The sequence below is a fragment of the Humulus lupulus genome, chromosome 7 (genome assembly GCF_963169125.1).
Source record: "Humulus lupulus chromosome 7, drHumLupu1.1, whole genome shotgun sequence".
Lineage (NCBI taxonomy): Eukaryota > Viridiplantae > Streptophyta > Magnoliopsida > Rosales > Cannabaceae > Humulus > Humulus lupulus.
The window spans coordinates 3,912,302-3,936,468 of record NC_084799.1 but is presented as its reverse complement, the minus strand read 5'-3'; the positions used below and the strand labels follow the sequence as shown (position 1 = coordinate 3,936,468).

The 24,167-nt window shown below is 35.4% G+C and overlaps 5 protein-coding genes and 1 long non-coding RNA gene across 7 annotated transcripts; 2 read left to right on the top strand and 4 right to left on the bottom strand.

Annotated features, from left to right (window-relative positions):
* The first annotated feature begins 589 nt into the window (after window positions 1-589).
* LOC133790381 (histone H3.2) lies at window positions 590-1,215 on the top strand. The gene has a single exon (XM_062227992.1). It carries the CDS (start codon window positions 676-678, stop codon window positions 1,084-1,086), a length of 411 nt encoding a protein of 136 aa, XP_062083976.1. The 5' UTR covers window positions 590-675; the 3' UTR covers window positions 1,087-1,215.
* A 499-nt stretch (window positions 1,216-1,714) lies between these two features.
* Window positions 1,715-6,753, top strand: LOC133790378 (uncharacterized). The gene is made up of 19 exons (XM_062227990.1): window positions 1,715-1,788; window positions 1,859-1,955; window positions 2,039-2,095; window positions 2,187-2,239; window positions 2,326-2,359; window positions 2,454-2,544; window positions 2,765-2,856; window positions 3,300-3,374; window positions 3,455-3,543; window positions 3,926-4,055; window positions 4,243-4,332; window positions 4,652-4,717; window positions 4,844-4,935; window positions 5,125-5,190; window positions 5,291-5,354; window positions 5,611-5,699; window positions 5,963-6,080; window positions 6,171-6,261; window positions 6,350-6,753. The coding sequence occupies exons 1-18, from the start codon at window positions 1,730-1,732 to the stop codon at window positions 6,213-6,215; spliced, it is 1,407 nt and encodes a 468-aa protein (XP_062083974.1). The 5' UTR covers window positions 1,715-1,729; the 3' UTR covers window positions 6,216-6,261; window positions 6,350-6,753.
* Window positions 6,754-6,808: 55 nt separating this feature from the next.
* Window positions 6,809-9,405, bottom strand: LOC133790377 (putative disease resistance protein At1g50180). Its single transcript, XM_062227989.1, has 2 exons — window positions 8,184-9,405; window positions 6,809-8,044 (listed from the first exon to the last, which is right to left on the bottom strand). The coding sequence occupies exons 1-2, from the start codon at window positions 9,247-9,249 to the stop codon at window positions 6,930-6,932; spliced, it is 2,181 nt and encodes a 726-aa protein (XP_062083973.1). The 5' UTR covers window positions 9,250-9,405; the 3' UTR covers window positions 6,809-6,929.
* Window positions 9,406-10,398: 993 nt separating this feature from the next.
* Window positions 10,399-13,083, bottom strand: LOC133789366 (probable disease resistance RPP8-like protein 2). The gene is made up of 2 exons (XM_062227218.1): window positions 11,301-13,083; window positions 10,399-10,770 (listed from the first exon to the last, which is right to left on the bottom strand). The coding sequence occupies exons 1-2, from the start codon at window positions 13,054-13,056 to the stop codon at window positions 10,763-10,765; spliced, it is 1,764 nt and encodes a 587-aa protein (XP_062083202.1). The 5' UTR covers window positions 13,057-13,083; the 3' UTR covers window positions 10,399-10,762.
* Window positions 13,084-14,761: 1,678 nt separating this feature from the next.
* LOC133789715 (putative disease resistance protein At1g50180) lies at window positions 14,762-16,250 on the bottom strand. The gene is made up of 2 exons (XM_062227482.1): window positions 15,974-16,250; window positions 14,762-15,483 (listed from the first exon to the last, which is right to left on the bottom strand). The coding sequence occupies exons 1-2, from the start codon at window positions 16,248-16,250 to the stop codon at window positions 14,762-14,764; spliced, it is 999 nt and encodes a 332-aa protein (XP_062083466.1).
* A 3,256-nt stretch (window positions 16,251-19,506) lies between these two features.
* LOC133790376 (uncharacterized) lies at window positions 19,507-21,491 on the bottom strand. 2 transcript variants are annotated; one of them, XR_009874003.1, is made up of 3 exons: window positions 21,265-21,491; window positions 19,903-20,058; window positions 19,507-19,823 (listed from the first exon to the last, which is right to left on the bottom strand). It is a non-coding gene; the product is annotated as an uncharacterized LOC133790376 (long non-coding RNA). The 2 variants fall into 2 exon arrangements; XR_009874004.1 differs by having other exon boundaries at window positions 19,507-19,820.
* Window positions 21,492-24,167: the final 2,676 nt, after the last annotated feature.

The following is a 24,167-nucleotide window of genomic DNA, read 5'->3' as shown; positions in this document are numbered from 1 at the left end:
CTGATCTTAAGTGTATGATATATATATATCACAACTCCAAGTGGATTAGGCTATTACCAATAAATTAGGGCTGAACCACTATAAAATTATTGGTGTCGTATTTTCTATTCAATACTTATTGTCATTTTGACGTCTACTCGTCGTTGGCCAAAATCATAGTTAACAGTACTATTAGTGTTTAAATGCTTATTTTCTTGTTTTTTTTTTTAATATTTATAATTATTCCATAAGTTAAGATGTAAAATTAAAAGTGAAGCCATTTATGATTGATCTTTGTAGATAGTAGTTTGGGATAAAATAAAACTTAAGCAAGAATATGGAGCCAAACATCGGCAAAGGCACCCTTTAGTGTATAGACCCAAACACCCAAAGCGAAACTCCCTTTAGAAAAAATCAAGAAATCTGATTGGTTGTGGAAGCATCACACGGATCGCTATCCGCCTCACTCAATCATATCTGACCGTTCATACAATCTTCATCAACGGCTAAATATCATTCCTTTCAAACTCTCGGAATTAGAACAAAATTTCAAGTTTTGGCGGTTCCGCCATCTGTCTCACACTCCTCTATAAATACTCTCTCAAATCCCCATTTCATTATCACATTCTCTCATTTTCTCAAGAAACAAACAAAGCAAAGCAATTTTCTCCACTTTCATTTCTTTCATCTTTCGAAATGGCTCGTACCAAGCAAACTGCTCGCAAGTCGACCGGAGGCAAGGCTCCAAGGAAGCAACTGGCAACCAAGGCCGCAAGGAAGTCTGCGCCGGCCACCGGTGGTGTGAAGAAGCCCCATCGCTTCAGGCCCGGAACTGTGGCTCTGAGGGAGATCAGGAAGTATCAGAAGAGCACTGAGCTTCTGATCAGGAAGTTGCCTTTCCAGAGGCTTGTGAGGGAGATCGCTCAGGACTTCAAGACTGATCTTCGCTTCCAGAGCAGCGCCGTCTCGGCTCTTCAGGAGGCGGCCGAGGCCTACTTGGTTGGACTCTTCGAGGACACCAACCTCTGCGCCATTCATGCCAAGAGGGTTACCATCATGCCCAAAGATATTCAGCTTGCTCGAAGAATCAGGGGCGAGAGAGCTTAAGATAATCCAGAAATGCAAACCCTTTTGTTAGCGTTCTTTTAAGAATAGTCTGTATTTCTTTTGTAACCCTTTTGGGCAATAGTTGTTCATATCTTCTAAGAATCTAATGGCTATTTCTTCTTTTCAAAATTTGTGCTTTTTATCATTTTCTCGCACTTTTTTTTATACGTTGTCGAATTACGAGTATAAGATTACCTGATCCAAATTCAAGTCATTCTATTGAATGAACAATTCTGATTGCTTTATATAATTCTATTTGGTTGATGTCTTATATAAAGAATTTATTTTTTTATTATGTATTTTTTGCAATTATGTTATTTTTCAGCATTATGTTTCTTTTATATTAACTAAAGATGTAAATTTTGCGGAAAATTTCGTCTCGTTCATATGATTTTCGGTGGAAAAAATAGTTGACTTCGCTTAATGAATTCTTAGAAATTTGAATCGTAAAAATACAATAACTTTTATGGTAAAATTAAAACTAGGATAACCAAACTGTGATATGTGGTATGGATCACAGTAATGCTGTCCGGCCCAGTAAAGGCCCAATGGGCTCTGGTCCGGTTGTGTATAATTGGCGGGAATATTAACGAGGCAAAGAAATTGATAAAAAAGTGAAAATTAGCTCTTGGGGTCGACTGAAATGGAGAAATTTCTAGTTCCAGTGGAACCCTCGAATGAAGTCCCCAAACCAGTGAGGAGGTAATTTTAATTTATTTATTAATTGTTAATATTTATGTGGAGATCTTGTTATCTGAAATGGTTTCTTCAGGCAACAATGGAGTCGGAATCTCGTCGAATTGAACGGTAGGTTCGATCCAAAATACCGACATTCAGTGTCCGATTTACTCATTCAATCTTACTCAGAGGTGTTGTTCTTAACCCTAGTTTAACTACTATTGTTCTTGATCTTTTATTTGCAACTCTAATTCGGGTTCAGAAATGGAAATAGGTTGGGGCTTTTCCTCATTTGTATCACCACCTCGATGGTGTTCCTTGTCTCACTCATGTACGCCCCATCGCCATTGTTATTTTTTCTTCTGATTAATTACTATAATGATTTAGTACTTATGTGGTGATGAAGATATTTCTCGTTTTAGATAAACCGAGTAGCTAATGCTGGGTATATTCACGGTCAAGCGCTCATTAAAAAGTCAGTTTTTTTTTCAATTAAATACTATTTAATTTTTTTTTAATAAGTGGTAGCTAAATATATTTTTTCCTTTTAAATTTGTTTAGGGAGGGAATTTCAGCTTTGGATTTTGACAACAAGGTGAAGTCTGGTTTGTTATGGTTTCTGAATTTTATATTCTGTTTTGTTTGCTTGGGAACTTAGTGTTTGTTCTCTCCTTTGTATATTTTTGCAGGGAATATATTTGGTATCTGTAACAAAATCAGGGTGCTTAGCAGTGCATGATTTTGAGACTCTTTATAGCCAAAGTAAGCAATCCTCGGAATGTAAGTCCTCGAAAATAATTTATTTTACTCTGGCGATTACATTTTTGTTTAACACCATGTGTTTAGTTTTGTGTATTTTTAATTTCTTCTGACTCCAATGGGGCATTCTGCCATTTTGTGCTAAGTGAATTGAAAGTCGAAGCTATTTTCTTTTATCAAAATTTTATTGCATATTACTTATTAAAACAACTGTTTCTGCTCTTACCAACTTTGCTGTTAGGTGTGGAGGACGAAGCGAAACTCGTGCTGCACCTTAATAGACAACAACAGCAACTTGACTTTGTCCGGTGGAACCTTGCCAACCAAGATGAGGTTCGGATTAAGTTTGGCTTTTTAAATTTTTGTTTGGTACGGGGTTATGCGTCAATCTATTAACCATGGAAGCACATTTGTTCTGTATTTCCCCATAATTAGATGTTTATTGCACTTTGTTTTTCTATGGCATTATTTCAGTTTGATGTTATCATTTAGTAATTTACCTGTTTTACTTCCAAATAGGAATTTTGGTTGAGTGGTTTGGACCTACAACTTCTTATTCTATTGATCAGATTTGGTGTTAGAAATAGAATTATTGCCTAACCTATCTTTAGATTAATCAGACATTGAAGGATTGATTCTATTGTATTTGGATTTCAGTGTAAAAAAAATGCATATTAGGTTGTTTGATGAACTGCTATCTGAGAGATTTTTATTTGTTGGTTAAAAGTCATTGTTTGTTTATTTGATGTATTATGTACTTTGTATATGTGGTTTAGGTGGTTTGCAGTTCCATGAAAAGTAACGAGTTGCTCGTATTTGATGTTGGTTATATCTCTTCTGAACCAGCCCAAGTACGTATCTATTTTCACATTTACAATATTTTGGGTGGATTTGTATGTGTACAATAGTAGTGCTTTCATGGATGATGCAGGTATTAAAACTAAGACCTACTCTTTCTCTCCACAATTTAAATCTTCATAAAGGTCTTTCGGATATTGCTTCTAATGCTGGGGATTCCAGGTTAGCAAATTGATAGTGATCTAGTTTGATTTTAATGTTGGGAAGCTTTTATTAACGATTGTTAGAATGTTTTATATTCTAGATAGGTAGACGTTGGAGCCAATTTAGTGATCGTATAAGTTAGTTATATCATCTTTTCTCTCATTTATTCTTTTTATTTTTCTTAACAAGATTGAGTGTTATGGTACATGGTTCAAATATCTTAAGTTTGTTCTAGGTTGTTGTAGTCTTTTGTTATGTCATATACTGCCACATTTTCAAACTTTCAGTCTTTCAATGATTTCAGGTTCTGAGGCGAATAATATATTGCATTTATCTAATTCAGAAAGTGGGTGAACTAGTTAAATAATAGAATCCTTCTTTTTGTGCTGAGATTTTATAGGTTGTTTGCATCAGATACACATGGTGTAGTCAACGTATGGGACCGAAGGCTTGGTTTATTTCCATGTCTTGAACTTACTACTAATTCTCGCAGTGCCATTAATAGTATTCAATTAAATCTGGAAAACCAGGTAAATTATTGATTTACATCTTTGTTCATTATTGTTTGCTTGTGTGTGTGTGTGTTATTTTAATGTGGTTTGTAAAAGTGTGACAATATATTGATTGTGTAGCTCTGTGTTTGCATGCTCATGTTTAAAATATATACCCTTCAAGAGATTTTTGGAGGTAAATCGACTTATTCTACTTTTTTAACAGATTATCTATGGAGCCAATAAGGATGGGGTTATTTACATGTGGGATCTTCGTGGAGGAAGACCAGCATCTGCTTTCCGTAGTCATAAAGAAGTAATGTGCATATTTCCTTACCGTGCATCGTTGTGTAATGTTTGAATAAAATTAGCAGCGTAGGTTGAGAAAGATAAAATTTATCCCCTCATGCCATGAATGATGAATGTGTGAACCTTGTTCTTTCTTTAGTAAATTAAATTCATGTTTATTATTTGGAATGAAAAGTAGAGTAAAAAGAGTAGTATATAATTGGTCTATATATACGTTGGAACTCAAAAATGCAACTTCAATATACTATGTTCTTGCTTTATTGATATACTGATGCTTTTAAATTTTTAGTGGTTGATCATGACAGACTCAATTTTTGATCATCCAGATTTGTCATTCTCCCTTCACATCATTAAAGTTATCATCAGTCATAATGAAAATTGGACTTCTGAAGGTATCATTTAATTTCGGAAGGCAATCAAATGATCTTATTTTTACTGCTTGTATGCCCATTAAATAGAGATAAATCTATTATACAACGCCTAATGCTAGATAATATGTTAAATGTTGCTTTCTGCAGGCCCAGTCTGATATAGTTGCAAAAGAGATACACTCTATTAATATCGATCCATCTTGCCCACACCAACTAGCATTTCACCTTGATGATGGTTGGTGAGTAAGGAAAATAATTTTCTTTTTATATTCCAATACTGACCAAGTACTTTAGTTTTAGACAATCATCTCAACCATGCCTCTTGAAGTTGTGTGTATATGCTTTATTTGCTTTTAAGTGAAATCTGCTTATTAAAGTAGAGTTTCTAGAGTGATACCATATGACAGTAACATTTTGGCTAAATGTAGGTCTGGTGTTTTGGACACCTTTAATTTTGATGTTACACATATTCATTGCCCTCCTCCAGCTTGGTTGTAAGTTGAACTCCATCTAAGTGTATTCTATTGATATTGTTAAACATCAGCTGCTAATGTCTTACATGAACTAATAATTATTTCAATTTGGAGGAAGCAGAAATGAATCAAATTTGGCTGATCCATCTTGTTTGCGAAAACCATCATGGCTACCTACAAATTCTGTAAGGACTATCAGTTATCTTCTTTCTTTTTTTTTTTTGCTTTATTTGCAATCGTCTTTTTAACCAGTATGCAGATCTTTTTTATCAATTTCAATTCCCAGGGTTTAGTACTGTGTAAACCTTTTTTGTTTACTATGTTTAAAATTATGAATTTGGATATTGAAGAACCTTCTTTTCTTGGGATGAGATTCACTTGTACTTTCATTTGTGTGAGGTTACGTCAGAAATATCATTTATTTCAATATTTCTGGTGCAGATCTACGTAGTTGGATCATCCTCTGACAATGGCATTTATTTACTAGATTTCTACCCAGACCACAGTTCTCCCAGTCATGTGGACTTTAAGTAAGAAAATTCTTCCAATTGAATGTGTTTTATATGGTCAAATAGTACTTCTCTAGAATGAATATGCAGCATTGATCTCTATGTAAACCGATGAAGATTTATTCATTATGTAAATTTGTCCTTTTTTTTACTTAGCGCGAACACTGTGCTTAACACCTTTTCCTAGTTATTATTGCGACTAGCTGTTAGCTGTTTCAAGAGAGTGAATGACTTTTCTCAACTTTCTTGTGGTCTGTTGTAATTGTTACTGTATCATCTTGTAGGGAGGATGAGGAGAAAGCATCTGGAATCTTCAAACAAAACCGGTTTGTTCCATTGTCGGAACCTGTCACTTCATGCGCTGTTCATCCTCTTAATGGCTCCATCATAGCGGGAACAAAGGTTTGTCGGTTAGAGAACTGCTACTAATGCTATGTTACTATAGAAGCAGATTCATTGATAATTGTCCTAATGATGATGAATTGATTTCAGTATTCGTCTCTGCTCATGGTTTCCCAAAAACAACAGCCATGTTGAGCTGAAGATTATTACTAATGAAGTCACCATCATCGTTTGCAGCTAGGTGCAAGTCCATTTTCTTTCACCTTATTGTTTTTATGACAACTGATTCATCACACTAACTAATGAATCAAACTTGTTATGGATTGTAGGGTTTGATATTCAACAACTCATCAATCTTGTTGAGATTTGATATTCAACTGCGAAGAACCTCAGCAGCATTAGAATCACGCTTAAGCTCTTCCATCTGAGGCCTCTGTTTGAAAGATATGTAGAAAGTGAATTTTCATCAGTGCTAGAACAAGTGTAAAAGATGAATGGAGTATTATGTAGACAACTTGTCGAACCTAAGAGGGGTTGATATCACAAATTTCCCCCCATGTGTCCCTACTCCCTAGGAAATTTATTTGCTATATGGTCTTTTGTTAAGTGTAATCAAGTAGTTGTGAAATATCACGTGATGAAACACACAAGACTACCATTTGAAATTTGGGATTGGACTTGACACTTATCATTAAGTTTCAATTGATATGGTATAAAAAACTTCATTCACTGACATCATATTTGAAAGCACGAAGGGAGACCTTGTGAAGTATAAAGCATATGATAAATGGAGAGGATAATAACTCTTGCTTTTGGTATTTGGTATTAAAATTGGAGTTAGAAGAGGGAGAAAATTAATTGTTACAGTCACCCTATTAACTTTTTTAAACATATTTTCTTGTCTTTCTTTCATCTTCTATTTCTCTTGCCAATATTCATCTCTCTCCACCACTGTCCATCCTTGTATTTCTCCCATATGTCATTTAGGTACTTCATTTGAACATCTCTCAATGTTTGCAAATTTCTAAGATTAGGTAACCTCAATCTTTTACTAAAGGCTGAGATACTATAATAATAGGGTAAGGATAAGTGCCTCAATTGTTCCAACTTCCACATTACATTTGGTACTTTGATTTTGTATGATTTTACCCGTAAAGTCTGTAGACATCTCAAATTACCAATGGAGGATGGGATATTTTCCACAAAGGTAGTGCTAAACAACCTTAGGTGAATAAGCTTTCCAATTTCTTTAGGCAACTTCAGTATACCTGCAGAACTTACATTTAAAACTCTAAGCATGAGAAAGCTATTGATCACAGGTCTCAATACTTTATTGGGCTCTTCCAATCTTATGATAAAACACCTAAGAGCCTGATTTATATTATCAACAAAAGAAAGAAAATCATCAACACCATCATTATCAAAATAAATGGCAACTCTTCTAACGTCTGTAGATACAGATTTTAGTGGCTCCTTCCCTCTATTCCTTAAATCATTAAATTGTAGAAAGTTTTCATCTCGAGCTTTAGACAAGCACATATCTCGCATGAGATCATGAATACGAAATGATTTCATTTTTCTTGTCAAACCCCACTCTTCTACCTGAATCATGCTTCTTTCCACCAACTCACTTAAGCAATCATATGCCACATCCTCGATGGAATCAGTTGAAGCTCCTCTTGAAGGTATAAAACCTTCTGCTACGAGCATAAGACATAATTCTTTTACTTGTATGGTGGCATCCTCGGGGTAACGAGCCAGATAAAGAAAACAAGACTTCAAGTAAAATGGCAATTCATCGTAGCTCAAACCTAACACCGATGAAACACCAGAGTATTTCGAGTCATCATGTTCTCTACCTTTAGTTATGTATCTCATTACATTTCTTTTAATCTCCTCCCACTCGTTAACTGTGTGTTTTGTAGATAGAAGCCCACTGAGTACGATGATGGCCAATGGCAAACCAGAACAATGACTGAGCATCTCTCGCCCCAGTACGCCCATTCTTTCATTATCTTTTGAGTCTGATTCCATACACCAAAAATGCACAAAAGCAATTAAACTGTCATTACATTAATTTGGAACATGTATAAATTCGATATGTCACTAATTTTTTTCAAGTATAATGATAAAATGGGATAGTAAGATTAAAGAATATATTACTTGTTGGATCCTTTCCAAAACATGAAGTTTTTTTCTGAAACAGCTCCCAGCTCTCCTTCTCGTTTAGACACCGAGGTTCATGGATGAAACCATTCTGATCAACATGAAAAGCTACGTTCTTTATTCGAGTTGTGAGTAAAATCTTGCTATCGGTTTCGTCTTGAGGGAATGCAGCTTTCAGACCATCCCAGGTGGAAGTGGTCCAAATGTCATCGAGGAGTAACAAACATTTTCTTTGTTTTTGAAGGTTGTAAAGCTTTTTTGCTATCTCACCATTCCCCATGCTTTTAATTTCATTCCTTTCTGCTTGTGTTGGAGAAGTCAAACCAAATAAAATTCCTTCCCATACTTCTCGCACTACACATTGTTGAGATATTGATGCCCAAGCAAAACAATCAAAGTGAGCTCTGACTTGGGGATGATGATAGACTTCTCTTGCGAGGGTAGTCTTTCCCAAACCACCCATCCCACATATAGAGATCACTCTATGGCTACGAGGATTCTCTTTCCCAATCAAACGAGCTACCAATTCTTCGATGTCTTTGTCGAATCCAACAACAACATTCTCCACAACATGAGAATAAGCTCTCCTCAAGTCTCTTTGCGGTTGGATGTTGTTTGATGAAGTTTCACCAAATTCCTTGACCCTTAATTCTCTTATGCCATATGTTTGTAGAGATGAAGTCAAAGTAGAAATGCTTGATGAGATCTTCTCAATCTCTGCTCCAATTTTATGGACATCAATTCCTTTCCTGAAGATGCAAGCAGACCTTTTCAGTACACTAATGACACCTCTCCCGTTCCTCTTGGAAACCACTTTCAAGACATAAGTTTCAATAACATCCTCCAAGTCATAAGAAGTATCTCTGACTTGGACAACCCAAAGACGCACTCTCTCATCGCCATCTCTTAGATGAGCATCTGCATCCTTTAAGAAAGCGCGCATCCATAGCAGCTTGGTGTGTGCATCCTTGACTTGGACTTTGACTCCAGACAAGAACTTAGCTTCATTCAGTAGCAAGTCTCCAAGTCTTTCAATCACAGGGGAAACAACAGCCTCTGCCATCTCTTCTTCTTCTTCTTTAGTGAATAAATTCTTTCTCTCTTTCTTGTTCGGTGGTGCTTTAGGAAGAGTAGCTAAAATTATTGGTGGGCAAGACAACAAGAAATTTCAAGGAAGGAACGAGCTTATTATTATACTCATTGGTGAGCTGTATGGGGACCATGAGTAACTTGGAGGATTCCTTCATTTCAAAAGCAACTATACTATACGTACTTTTGAAAGTGGACTTTGAATTTTTTTTAAGCAAGTTGTCTTTTAAGCAACTTCCAAGAAGGAGCTGATCCAATAATTTTTCAATATCTTTGGTTCAATATAGTGGAATACTTTTTTTTTTTTTTGAGAAAAGAGTAAGAGGTCGAAGTGACCTCTTCTCAATAATATTGAAAACCCTTACTTATGGCGGAGGAAAACCGTGGTAACATATGGAAAAAAGAAAACTAAAATTATGACCACAACTGCACCCACTCCCTACAAAGATCCAAAAAGGACACATCCTCAAATTCTTTCGTTTTATACACCCAAGTAGCAACCCAGAATCTGATTTTATCCCAAAGATTGTGCACTGAAGAAGAGGTCTCATCAATATAGTGGAATACTTATCTTCTTATCAACTTATTAGCCATGATGCATTCACAGTTGTGATCATAAAGCAATCAAGTTGTCATTTCACTGGTTGACCTATTCAAATTACGACTTTTCTCTGGGAAGACTCCTTGAATTATTCACCGGTGGTCTATATCATTATTCCAGGAAGGCTCCTTGGATTTTTAACTTTGTCATGTAAAAAAATTACTCTGTTAAGATGCATAAGGGGTCAAGTTTTCCATACTAAATCATTATTTTAAAATGTAGAAAAAAAAATTAAGGATTATTTTTTGAGCACAAGTATATAAATAAATTTTAATGATTTTATAAGAATTTGTTTTTCTTTCTAAATAAATTATTTTTAATTATATATATTCAAAGCCACACACAAAAAATGAATTATATAAACAGTATTAGGTTTTTTTTATTTTTTTTATTTCATTGGTGTACTTATTGGGTTTTCTTGAAATGATTTACTTGATTTTTATTTGTTACCATAAAAACAAAGTTTACATTGGAGTGAGTTAGTGGATATGTGTCCTATTATTATTTGATGGACAGAAAATAAGATACACAAACTGGACAGATGATCAGTCTCCCCAAATATATGCATTTACTTATAAAAAGTAAAATTACATATTAAAAAAAAACTAATTAAAATCATCACATGCTTCAAGTTTGCAGTTGTGACTTCAATCCAAAGTAGAAGCAAACATTAAAACTGAAAAAAGCCACGCAGAATTAAAACACACAAACACACAATCCAAACATTATTCAACAATTAGTTTTGCCACGAGAAAATCGACACATAATAATTAAAACACACACACGCACAATTTCATCATTGTTTAAGTGAAGTAGAGATCCTCTTCGAGCTACTGGCAAACTCATGATCCAAATGCTGAGCTTATGGTATAGCTCAAAACTCTTCTCACCAAGCTGCATTAATAGGAATACCAGAGAAAATGGGTAGAGTAATTAATTAATGCACATGTATATACATATAAACAAAATTAGTATAAAAAAATATGTATATATATGAGACAATTCCTAGGGAATTCACTTTAAGCTCTATCGGTGGAGCTTTTAATGTTCTCGACCCATGAACAGTTTTCAGCGCGATTTTTTTTTTATGACCGTGCATATGTAACTATTTAGAGCATTCTGTCAATTTTCAGAAAATACTGAATAGTTTATAGTACCGAAAACTAAGTTCAAACACGTTGATTTTCACGAGCATAAAAAAAATTAGTCATGCGTGTAACAACATGTTTGAACTTAGTTTTTTGTACTGTAAACTATTCGAATTTTTTTGAAAATTTACAGGATACTCTAAATAACTACAATATACATAGTCATAAAAAAAATCGCGCTAAAAAATATTCACAGGTCGAGAACAATGAGAGCCCTACCGGTAAGGCTTAAAGTGAAGCCCCTATAGGAGAATTTCCTTATATATACGTACGTACCTGCATAATTGCAGTTGAAAAATATTCGAGATGGGACGTGTTGGACTTTGTAGAAATCATCTCCGCCTTTCTCCAACCTTTTTTTGAATTCTCTAGGCATAGTTTGAATCTTCATTTCCTTAAGCGTAGTAATGTATTTTAATCCATCCGAAACTCCACTCAATCTTCTGCAATAATCAATCACCAAAAAGCGAAGACTAGACAAGGCCCCTTTTTCCACCTTCCACTCTTTCAGGCCAACATTTCCACTATGAAGAGATTCAAAATGAAGAGATTCTAGTCGAGGAAAACCTCCTTTTGAGCAAACCATCTTATCCCCAGTAAAGCTACCATAATAAAAGTAAAGGACTCTCAAATTCGGTAGCTTTTCCAGTGTTGGCATTGGATCATCCTCAAGAAAAGTCTCTTTCAAAGCTAGCTTCATAAGGTTTGGAGAAAATTGGCTGACTTCTGGTAATTTTACTAACCGCACATGCATTATTTTGAGCTTGTAAATTCGAGGGTAGCTTAATATAATAGGAACAATTTCTATTATGAAGCGCTCGTTACTAACCACTTGTAAACTCTCAAGACAAGTGAAATTGTTATTTTCGGGATCGTGGTAAATTCTTCCCAAATCTTTATCCACATAAATCTTTAATTTCTTGAGATTTATCAACATCAGAAAATCATCCATAGCGAGGTACTTGGTTTGAACACCTTCCAATGTTTGTAAATTTCGAGGATTAGGTAACCTCAACCATTTACTAGACCTCGACCATTTACTAGATGCTAGGCCATAAGGATTGGGCAAGCATAAATGCCTCAGTTGTTCCCACTTCCACAATACCTTTGGAATTTTCCACTCCACTCTCCAAATACTCACAACTTCAGCATCTAACTTGAAAGTCTGTAGCCGTCTCAAATTGCCAATAGAAGATGGGATCGTCATAAAAAAGCCACACCTAATTTTAAACCATCTTAGGTGAATAAGTTGCCCAATTTCTTTAGGCAATTCACGGTCGTTGGGACCCATATATAAACTTAAATTTAAAACTCTGAGCATGAGAAAACTGGACACTCGTTCAAGCATTGGTTCAATGATTCTCTCCTTTCTCATATCTACAACAAGACACCTGAGAGACTTATTTGCTTTATGAAAAAAATTGATAGAATGAAAATCATCATATGTAGTATAAACGGCAACTCTCCTTATGATGTCAGATACAGATTTTAGTGCCTCTTCCGCCTTATTCCTCAAATCAACAAACTGTATAAATAAATCATCTCGACCTTTGGACAAGCAAAATTCTCGCATGAGATCATGAATGCGAAATGTTTTTATTCTTCCAGTCGAACCCCAATTTTCTACCTGAATCATGCTCCTCTTCACAAACTCATTTAAGCAATCATATGCCACATCCTCAATAGCTTTTGTTGAATTCATTTCACTTGGTGCTATAAAGCCTTCTGCAACCAGCATGCGACATACTTCTTTTACTCGTATGGTGGCGTCTTCAGGATAATGAGCCAAGTATAGAAAACAAGGTTTTATGTAAAATGGAAGCTCGTCGTAACTCAAACCTAACACCCATAAACCATTTTTTAGCGAGTCATCATCTTTTCTATTGCTTTCAGCTATATATTTCATCACATTTCCTTTCATGTCCTCCCACTCTTTAACTGTTTGTTTTTCAGATAGAAGCCCACTGAGCATGATGATGGCTAATGGCAAACCAGAGCAGTGCCCAACCATCTCTCTCCCTAGCACTTCCATTCTTTCCTTATTTGTTGAGTCTGACAATATGCATTAAAAAAATATACAAAAACATTTAAATTGAAATAGTAATCATTTGGAACATGTATAAAGGTAGGGATGTTAATTTAACCGTATCCACCCCTCGCCAACGGGGCACGAGGGGGACATGTTCCCATCCCAAACCTATCCCGTTTATAGTAAAATTTTATTTGAATTTATTTTTTTAATATAAATATTATTAAAAATATAAGACACTTCTACGGTGCACCTCTTTCATGTTTTTGGTTGGTGAATCGTTTTCAAAGCAATTTGTTTTTGTGACTGTGTATATTATAATTATTTTATAGCATCTTGCAAATTTGTCAGAAAATTCTGATTGATTTACAGTGCTGAAAATAAGGTTCAAACAAATTGTTTTCCACGCGCACATAAAATAAATAGTCACGCACGAACCAACTTCTTTGAACCTTGTTTTTAGCATGACTTTTTATTAAAAAAAAATTCAAAAATTTGCAGGATACTCTAAATAATTGCAATGTGTACCGTCATAATAAAAATTGTGCTAAAAACTATTCACGGACTGAAAAACACGAGAGGGTGATCCGGTGCGCCTCATTTCGAGAGGTGCACCAAAAAAATTTCCTACAAATATATTTCCTAATTGTATAATTTTACTTTTTGTTATTATTATTGTTGGGTTTTTTGGTTTCTCCAAATCTTGGAACGACTTATGCTCGCTAATAAATCTAGAAACCCAAGTGTCATAACAAAGGTTTCTGATGAGTCGGCAACTTCATCAAGGCAAATTGCCTATAAATACTGAACTTTCTTCTATTTTACAAAACAACATGAATTTTACATACTTTAGAGAGGGATTGTCTATGAGAGAAAAGTGAGAGTACTTCGAGAAAGTTGGGGGGTTTATTGGGAATTTGCACAGAGCTGCTCAACTGTGTATTTGTACTCATCTTTGGTGGCAATAAGAAGGATCAAGATAGTGTTTCTAAACTGGATGTAGGCCAAGAAAACTTGGCTGAACCAGTATAATTACTTGTGTTCTTTCTCCTTTGCATTCTAGTTTTATGTTCATGATTTATTTGATTAATTGCTTTGATTAAGCTGATATAATTTCTCGTCTAGTTTTCTATTCTATGGCACTGCAGGGACTCAGAACTAAGTTACAAGAGTTCATCCTACAATTATATTTACAAGTATAATTTATTTTTTCAATTTTTAGAAAATAAAAAATATTTTTTCATTAAATGGGACCTTGACCTCGACCTCGAGACCGGGTGGGGGAGTCATTCCTGGCTCCGCCTTATCCCATTTACATCTATATACAGTAAAACCTCTGTATAAAAATAACATCTACTTTATTATATACAAAAATTGGTCCAATTTGGGCTAATTATAAATAAAAATAATATCTAAAATTTAATTAGTTATATGTTTTTTTAAGTCCCACCTTAAGAAATTATACATTATATATATAAATAAGAAATAAATACAGATATAATTATAGTAATAGTTATTGGGGAGTTTTATTATTATTATTGTTAAAGTTGATACTTTTGGATATTTATAATCTGTCAACTATTGTGATTAAAGACTATCTTACTATATTGTAATAAATAATATATCCATAATTTGAATTAATCCAAATATCGCATATGATAAACTCATCAAATTTGAAATATTATTTAAAAAAGATTAATATAATAAATTAAGAGTAAAATTTATCACCTGTTGGATACGCTCTAACTTTGTTCTGAAATAGCTTCCAGCTTTCATTCTCATTGAGATAGTGAAGTTCATGGATGAAACAACGTGGATCCACATGCAGAGCTACTCCCGTTTTCCGAGTTGTGAGTAAAATCTTGCTTTTAGTTTCTTCTTCAGGGAAGGCATCTTTCAGAGAATCCCAGGTTGAAGTGGTCCAAATGTCATCAAGAAGCACCAAACATTTCTTCTCTTTCTGAAGTTCGTAAAGCTCCTTGGACATTTCACTATCACTCATGCTTCTGATTTCTTCTCTTTTCTCCTTGGTATTAGGAGAAATCAAACCAAACAAAATTCCTTCCCATATTTCACGTACCACACATTGTTGGGTTATCGAGGCCCAGGCAAAACAATCGAAGTAGTCCCTGACTTGAGGATGGTGATAAACCTTTCTGGCAAGGGTGGTCTTCCCCAGACCACCCATCCCACATACAGAGATCACCCCATGCTTATCCTCTTTTTCTGTCAAAACAGCTACCAATTCTTTGATGTCTCTGTCGAATCCAACTACATCGTTGTCCACCACATGAGAATGAGTTCGCCTCAACTCTCTTTGCTCCTCGGCGCGTTTTGAACTAGTTTCAGCTGCCTGGTCTAGTGATCTTTGTAGAACTCCACAGCTTTGTAACTCTGAAGTCCAATCATGAATGTTGGATACGATCTCCTCTATCCTTTTTCCAATTGTGACAAGAATCATGAGGCTACATCTAAAAACCAATTGGTGATTAGTGGAGTTACACATGTTCTTATTAATAGTTCAATATTCTTACACATATTCCATGTGGGACACCATAGTCTAATATCCCCCCTCAAGATGGTGGCGATTTTTCGCTCACCAATCTTGAATCACCTTATCACAAGTGGCCCATTTTGTCAGCTCGCTTATTTTTTTGGATCTCAAGTGTCTTTTCGCACTATGCGGATCTCGTGCGGCTTGACTCACTCTTTTGGATCGGTGTGGATCGAATGCCCGCTAGGGAATTGGCTCTTGATAGCATGACAAGAATCATGAGGCTCCATCTAAAAACCAATTGGTGATTAGTGGAGTTACACATGTTCTTATTAATAGTTCAATATTCTTACACATATTCCATGTGGGACACCATAGTCTAATAAATTGTATGGAGATGATATCCTTTCAGCACAACTTTGATACCTCCACCGCTCGCATTATTAGAAACCACTTTCAAGACATAAGTTTCAATAACGTCCTCCAAGTCATAAGATTCTTCTCTGAGTTTGGAAACCCAAATGCGAACTGTCTTGTTCCCACTTCTTACATGAGCATCTGCATCTTCCAAGGAAGCACTCATAATCTCCAGCTTCAACTTTGCTTTGTTGACTTGGTCTTCGACTCCAGACAAGAATTGAAATTCAGATTGTATAAGCTTCCCAACACTTTTAGCCAGAGAAAAAAGTTCAGCCTCTGCCATATCTTCTTCTTTTTCAGTAAGTGTATTTATTTCAACTCTATCTGTTTCAAATTTTAAGGCCTGATCATGGTTTTAAAGCAATTTGTCATTTGCTTTTTTGATTATTATTTTAAAAATGGCACTGAGTTGAGTACCTAAACCACCCTACATTGCTTTTACTAAACAAAATAAAAGTCTATAATTATTTTAAGTGTATTTGAGCTTTCATCTTCTTCTTTCCCTAATACCACTGATCTGTAAAGTTTTTCCACTAAATGACTTTAAATTATTTTAAAGCAAATTAATTAAACTGGAATTGAAGTGATCATTTGTTTTGGTTTGTTCAAATTAATGACTGGTGGTCCTTAATTTGGTGGAGAAGTATAGGATGTAATTCTCCTTTGCTTTTCAAAAGTAGCTTTGTGTTTTCTTAATGTTTAATGTTTTTAAATTGATTCACCCTGACTTGGAAATGTTGGTTATTAAAAATATATGTTTGATAAAAAATTACTCTTTCATTGGAGATATATAGCTTGTGATCAAGTTTATGTGCAGAGGAAATGATAAACTTGTTGTTGAGATAGTGTAGTGAAGTCTGGTAGTACGTGTGCCAATTTTTGATGAACTTTGCATGCATGTAAAACTTGGTTGTGTTGTATTAATTGATATTTGTTGTGTTGATTTGGTTTTGTGTGTTGCTGTTCTATTTGATATGTAAATCAACATTATTATTATTATTATTATATTAGAGTAATGATATTTGCACCTAAAAAATATACATCAAAATATTACTAAATGGTGTGACAGTTGTGTGTAATGTTTGAGTGTATATTTGAAATGCACGTATCATTATTCTTATTATTCTTATTGAAAAGTACTCCATATAACTCACAAATTTGATTTAGATGATGGAATCTTTTCCACACACCTATTTGTTGTTACCAATCCAATACTAAACAATCGTACATATAGGGCTTTCCAACTTCTTTACGTAGGCAACTTAGTAAATTAGAGCTGTAAATGTGGCCAGTCCGGCTCGGCCTACATTTTCGTACCTCCAAATAATTAGGTTCGGTCCATATCGTGTCGTGTCGTGTCGGGCCGGCCCACTTTTCTTATTTGGGCTCACTTTTAAACTCATTTTATTATTGCCAAAAAATGTAAGGATGAGGAATTAAACCCTCTACTTCCTCTTTGAGGATCAATAGACTCACCACCAATCCAAATACATTTTTTTTGTTTAAATTATAGTTTTAGATATTTTTATGTACTTTCCAACAACATTTTATACAAAATTATTAGAATTTGAATACCTACTAATAAATGCTAAAAAAATTAACTCACAAATTTTAAAATAAATTAATATAATTATAAAAATATAAACAATGAGAAAAATAATAGAATTTTATTATCATTTTAATTTATAGATAATTGACAAATAAAAAATTATTATCATTATTAATGTCAAAATATGGGGCTTTTTATCGTGTCGTACTTTCGGATTAGTTTGTTCGTGCTTTCGTGTCGTGCCTTCGGGCTTGTCGTGTCGTGACGTGCTCAGGCCCATGTCGTGTCGTGCCGTGTTGGACCAAATTTTCAATTCGTGCTGTGCCTGACCCAAGCCCATATTTTTTCGTGCTGTGTCGTGCTCATGCCTCCCAGGTTCGTGCCATACTAGTAAGTTCGGCTTATATTTACAGCTCTACTAGGAATGACAAGAAGATTTGATTAAGAAGTACTAAGACCATCTTTAATGGGAAGTATAAGTATTGTCACAATTGTAAAAATTGATGCAAATATGATTTTTTAATATTTTTTGAAAATATAAAAAAGTAATAATTTTTAATTTTATTTTATTATCTAAAATTCTAATTATATAAAAAATATTCTTTTACATTTAATGTCATACTAAAAGTAATTTTATAAAATATTAAAATTGACATAAAAATAAATATAAAAGTAATTAATTAATAATGTTTCAAATATAAATCATGTTATATTTTTCGACAAATTTGGCACAACATCACCAATTTTTGACGTTCCATATCTATAAACATGTGAAAGTAATGATAACAAATAAATAAATAATTAGGCATATTTAATTTAAATGCTGGTGCACATGGCTTTAAAATTTTATGAAGCAATTAATTTATGATTTGCTTTTTTAAATTATTATTTTAAATTGTTCGTGGTTAGTGGGAGTAGCTAATTAATCATTCCATTCCACATGGTCGGGGGCGACCAAATGTATGTGAAAAGATTTAAGGAGAAACATAAATATATAAATTTTTTCTTTAAATAAATAAATAAATGATTTTTTTACTAAATTGTAGAAAAATTGTTAACGGTTACTAATAGTAACTAATGGTTACTAACAGAGTTTTGGATGGAAAAGCAAAAGAAAATGGAATATTCCTTTGGGGAGAAGAAAATTAGTTAGATAGCCATAATATATGTAAGTAATATATATGATCTATATTTGAGCCTTTTGGCAAAGTTTCTCTAGCTAATAACTACTATCTTTTTTCTTTCTCAACAATGCTAGCTACTATATAACTAATTAGGCTACATCACCATGCATCGTCCACTTAGTCCAAAGTGTTCCATAAAAAGCTTCAAATAAGCTCAGAACATAGAAATTTATTTATAAACCTCTACATATATATATGTATGCCATAGTTCCACCCTCCTTCGTAGCTCTTTTTAAATAAACGAAGTCCAAAAATGTATGGCATTATTTATTAAAAAGTGTTATAAAAAAGTTCTCTTTCATTGGATGTATAGCTTGCAAACAAGTTTAATTGAAGAGGGTATTTTGTAAACTAGTTGTGTTGTTTATGTTTTATCTATTTGTGTTGATTTTGTTTTGCGCGTCGCTATTCTAATTTAATTTTATATAAATATATGTCTTGGTGGTTTCATAACAATAATAATGATCGACAACAGAAGAGAACAAGTGGTATCTGCATAGAATCTTCGAACACTAAGGAAACAGTACCTAATGTTATCATTTGTTTTAGAAGTAGAGATCAGAAGTGATCCTCCTCAGTCTATATGTATATGATCTTTTCTCACTCTGTGTTAAGAGTTGGTTTTGTACATGATCGTTTCTCACTCTGTGTTAAGAGTTGGTTTCGTCTGTCTAGTAGATAGGAATGCTGAGACTACTATCAAGATGATGATTTGTGGCACGAGGGGGATGCCCTTCTAAACTTTTTCACCACTGTTTCTTTCTTCTCTAGCTAGCTACCTTTCGGTGGTTCCTTCAAATTGCCAATAAAGCATATAATAGTTTAAAATATGTAAATTAGAAAAAGAAGCAATAATATGAGTCTCAAAGGCAGGCATGCAATGCATAGTTCAGATCATTACCATGCTATTCAGATTTCGCAGTTGAATATACAACACTCAAAAGGCTAGTCAGATTCCTATGGCATCAAGGCGTTGGAAGTGTTGAGATAGAATGGCAACAATGGCTCCACTAGCAGTAACTGCAGGGGCTCAAATCTTTCATGTGTCAATGGGGATCCAACCAACTTCACCTCACACTTTTCCCTGCTGAACCTGGGACCATTTACACTTTCCACTGTTCTCCTGAGACAAGCATTGGTACTACTTTGTTAGCTACCAAAAACTCAATCTTCAATGAAAGACTAATAGTGAATTTATGTACCTATGATCTTTGGAACTTCAGATTTTTTATTCGGCGCTTAGACGGTCTAGTCCATTTCAGAGTTCATAAGTTTCAGTCTCTAGTAGATAAGCGTGTAATGAGTTATGCTGAAAACAACACCGAATTGTATTATATTCCATCATTTTATTTCACTGCCTGTTGTTATCCCCAAAAATGGAGATTGATGACGTGGCAATAGATGTGACAAATGGCAATACATGGTCCGTAAAAGACACATTAAATAGTCAATAAATACATTGATTCCTCAGAGTTGTCATAAAGTGACCCGGTAGACTGATGAAGAGTTTTGACTGCTTGAGAGGTGTCATGTCCAAGCCAAGTGCACAAGTGCACCCGAGGAGAGTACTTGGGATAGGGTGTGCCCGGTCGAATTTTGGTCCGAAGAAAGCCCAAGGTGTGGTCGGACCTTGGTCCGAGGAGAGCCAAGGTGTGGTCGGACCTTGGTCCGAGGAGCACCCAAAGGGTGTGATCGGACCTCGGTCCGAGGAGGAGCCCCAAGAGGTGTAGTCGGACCTTGGTCCGAGGAGACCCCAAGGGTGTGGTCCGAGGAGACCCCAAGAATTTGGTCCGAGGAGAGTCCAAAAGGTCTGGTCCTTATGCATATGTCCAGCAAGTGCATGGTTGTCCAAAGAGAGAAATGGCATGCTAGAGGAGAGTGCCATGTTAGACGAGAGACATGTCATGCTAGAGGAGAGTGCCATGTTAGAGAAGAGGAGTGCATGTCCTATCAGCATGCATGTGTCCGACCAGCACTTGCATGAGTGGTCAGTAGGAGATATGGGTCGACCAGATAGAGGAGGACTAAGTCAAGATTCTCAGAAACAGCTTCAACAAGAACCAGTCTCGGCACGCGCGGGAATCTCTCATTCTTCCCACAAATTGGGGGTTTTGTTACATTTTGAATGTTTTTTGTAATTTAAATGTAATAAATATAATATGAGTAATAAAATATCCCGATCCTAAGGGGATATCAGTTTCTGGTCCCAAGCCTATAAATAGAGGGTTAATGGAATCAGAAAAAGGACTTTTGGCAATTTGAGATTTGGTCTGAGTTCTAGAGAGAGAAAGTGCGTTTTCCTTGAGAGAGAACCCCTTTTTTGTATTCCTGAAAATTTACACTGAAGAAACTCAGTTGACACTGGCTTATCTGATCTTGAGTGTAGATAAAGTAATAAAATCTCTAAGTGGATTAGGCTATTATCGACTGAACGGGGCTGAACCACTATAAAATCTTGTGTGTTATTTACTTTTCTGGATTAAACTGTCTGTGTCGTTTAAATTCTCTTGAAGGTTTGTCGTTATTGACATTCTCACGTCGTTGGCTACAAACATAGTCAACACCTGTTATATCACATTCCACCTCTACCTCAAAGCTCAAATGGAGATGAATGAATGATTTGCACTGTGGAGCTGTGTTGACACGACTACATATGACTATGGAACAACATCACTTGGTAATAGTTTCACAGTATCCCACATAGATGCATTACTAACAACTTTTTTGGCACGAATAAACTGCAGCATAACATGTTAATTTAATCCAAATGTTAGAATGAGTTGTTGGTTTCAATCCGTCAGTCTCCTCCGTTAGGCAGACACGTGTCACGTTTTTATTGGTCCAAATCATAATTATTTTTAAACATTGGGTACTTATGCGGCGTACAAAACCCAAACATTGGGTACTTATGCCGCAAATATCCCTAATATATTATTGAGTTGGACCAATCACGAAGTGACACGTGTTGGTCCAGTCATCACGAAACGGAACCTAACGGAGGAGGCTGACGGAATTACAGTTTTACTGACTTTGGGAACTTTTGCCACTAAAAATAAACATTGGGTCTATGTCGCGTACAAAACCCAAACATTGGGCACTTATGCCACAAATATCCCTATAATATACATGGTCATAAAAAAAAAATCGCGCCGAAAACTATTCACAAGTCGAGAACACTGAAAGCCCTACCAGTAGGGCTTAAAGTGAAGCCCTATAAGAGAATTCCCCTATATATGTACGTACCTACATAATTGCAGTTGAAAAATATTCGAGATGGCACGTGTTGGACTTTGTAGAAATCATCTCCGCCTTTCTCCAACCTTTTTTTGAATTCCCTAGGCATAGTTTGAATCTTCATTTCCTTAAGCGTTGTAATGTATCTTAATCCATCCGAAACTCCACTCAATCTTCTACAATAATCAATCACTAAAAAGCGAAGACTAGACAAGACCTCTTTTTCCACCTTCCACTCTTTCAAGCCAGCATTTCCACTATGAAGAGATTCAAAATGAAGAGATTCTAGTCGAGGGAAACCTCCTTTTGAGCAAACCATCTCATCCCCAACAAAGCTACCATAATAAAAGCAAAGGACTCTCAAATTCGGTAGTTTTTCTAGTGTTGGCATTGGATCATCCTTGAGAAAAGTCTCTTTCAAAGCTAGCTTCATAAGGTTTTGAGAGAATTGGCTGACTTCTGGTAATTTTACTAGGGTAACTACACTAATTGACTCTAATCAGCCCTATATTTATAACTCTAACCCTTAGTTAAAGTTTTTCACATTTTTGACTCTTTAAGACAAAATTACCCCTTTGTTAAATCAATATGTAGAAACAACTCTATTTCTTACTCTTCTCATCCCCTTCCCGTTGAAAACCCTCCCTCCCAAACCCAACTATCTTCCCGTCGAAGCTGCGGTGGTGTTGTCGTCTCCGGCCAGCACCCACCTCGTCCCACACCGATGCATGTCCTCCCAGTTGCGTCGTCATCTCCACAGCCACCTTTTTTTCTTACCCATTTCGTTTTCAGCACCTTTTACACTCTTCCTTCTCTCTCTCTCTCAAATCTACCACAACCCCCATCCCCTCCGCTTGCTCCCGAACCCACGAACCCACATTGCTGCCTCACCGTGATTCACAGCCATATCATCAGCCCACGTCGCCGGAGCCCAAGGTTTACAACACCTAAGACCCCACACTCCCCTTGCAAGCCCGATACCCTAGCCGAAGGTATTGTTGTGTAATGACCCACTAATCTAGACTAATTGGACCATTATCGAAACTATACATAAAAACTTACATTTTACGAAAATACCATAATTTATTGAGTAACTTGAAAATAAGAGTTATTTACAAAAAAAACGAATACTAAGAAGGATTTTGGGATCCCATTGTCTTTAAAACAAAATAAGATTTAAAATAAAAGACATTACATAATAATGCGGAAAATACATGTAAAACCATAAAAAAACATAAAAGGAGACTACATCCTCGAATCGATAACGCTCGGCCCCTTGACTCCATTCATCATCGATACACATCCTCCCAAGCATCACGAATCTTACCGCCTCTAAGCTTATTTTCCTGCACATAAACAGAAAGGAGTGAGCCTAATGCCCAGCAAGGAAAAACCTAACACATAGTCATATACACAATTTCATAAGAAAACATAAAGACTTAACATAATACATATAACATACACTTATTATAATGGCCATTATTACTTGGGGTCCCATAGACTAAACAAGCATATGCCCATGGGGTTAATGGGGTCCTACTAGCTAAGTAGGTCATATGCCCATAACCCATTTGGGGTCTTGTTAGTCATATGGGTCATATGCCCAAGCCTACATACACATATACATATCATAACACTTTTAATAACATAAACATATAGATAACATAAGCACATAACATATTAATTCTAGCCTTTTTTCCTTACCAAAGTTACCGGGATAAAATGGACTGAGTTAGGACTTTTGGAACACTCCTAAAACCACAATGAACAAGGGTGAGTCTAAAGAAAGGAGATGAAATGAAAGAGAATAGGAAGACTAAACCATAGAAAACATACTTACCAACTTATATGCTTAAAAGCTTGGATTCCCTAACCAAAATAAGAATAAGGTTAGGGGACTGAGTAGAAGGTTTTGAGAAAGGAAATAACATAAAAATACAGAAAAGAACTATAGTTTTGGGTTTACCTCAAAGATTGCAAGATCAATCTAACATCCACCGAAATACTATAGCACTCACTTACTTCCCAAGTGTTTGATAAGCTTATGATGTTTAAGCTTATAGTTTTTCCCCAAACCAAGTGTTTACACTCTCTCACTCACTTAACACTAGCAGCCTCTGAACTTAGAGCAAATGGTGAATAATGGCTGGGTACTAGGTCCTATTTATAGAGTTTGGGAATGAAAATATCTTGATTTTACTTGAATAAAAATAATGGCTTTTTAGGTGAAAAT

Coding starts and splice junctions, on each gene's coding strand:
- LOC133789366 (XM_062227218.1), bottom strand. CDS start 13,056: ATGGAAGTGCTAGGGAGAGAGATGGTTGGGCACTGCTCTGGTTTGCCA.
- LOC133789715 (XM_062227482.1), bottom strand. CDS start 16,250: ATGGCAGAGGCTGAACTTTTTTCTCTGGCTAAAAGTGTTGGGAAGCTT. Junction 15,484..15,973: donor TAATAATGCGAGCGGTGGAG/GTATCAAAGTTG, acceptor GAAAAAGGATAG/AGGAGATCGTATCCAACATT.
- LOC133790378 (XM_062227990.1), top strand. CDS start 1,730: ATGGAGAAATTTCTAGTTCCAGTGGAACCCTCGAATGAAGTCCCCAAA. Junction 4,333..4,651: donor CTTTCCGTAGTCATAAAGAA/GTAATGTGCATA, acceptor TTGATCATCCAG/ATTTGTCATTCTCCCTTCAC. Junction 5,191..5,290: donor TGCCCTCCTCCAGCTTGGTT/GTAAGTTGAACT, acceptor TGGAGGAAGCAG/AAATGAATCAAATTTGGCTG.
- LOC133790377 (XM_062227989.1), bottom strand. CDS start 9,249: ATGGCAGAGGCTGTTGTTTCCCCTGTGATTGAAAGACTTGGAGACTTG. Junction 8,045..8,183: donor TTTTGGAAAGGATCCAACAA/GTAATATATTCT, acceptor GTATGGAATCAG/ACTCAAAAGATAATGAAAGA.
- LOC133790381 (XM_062227992.1), top strand. CDS start 676: ATGGCTCGTACCAAGCAAACTGCTCGCAAGTCGACCGGAGGCAAGGCT.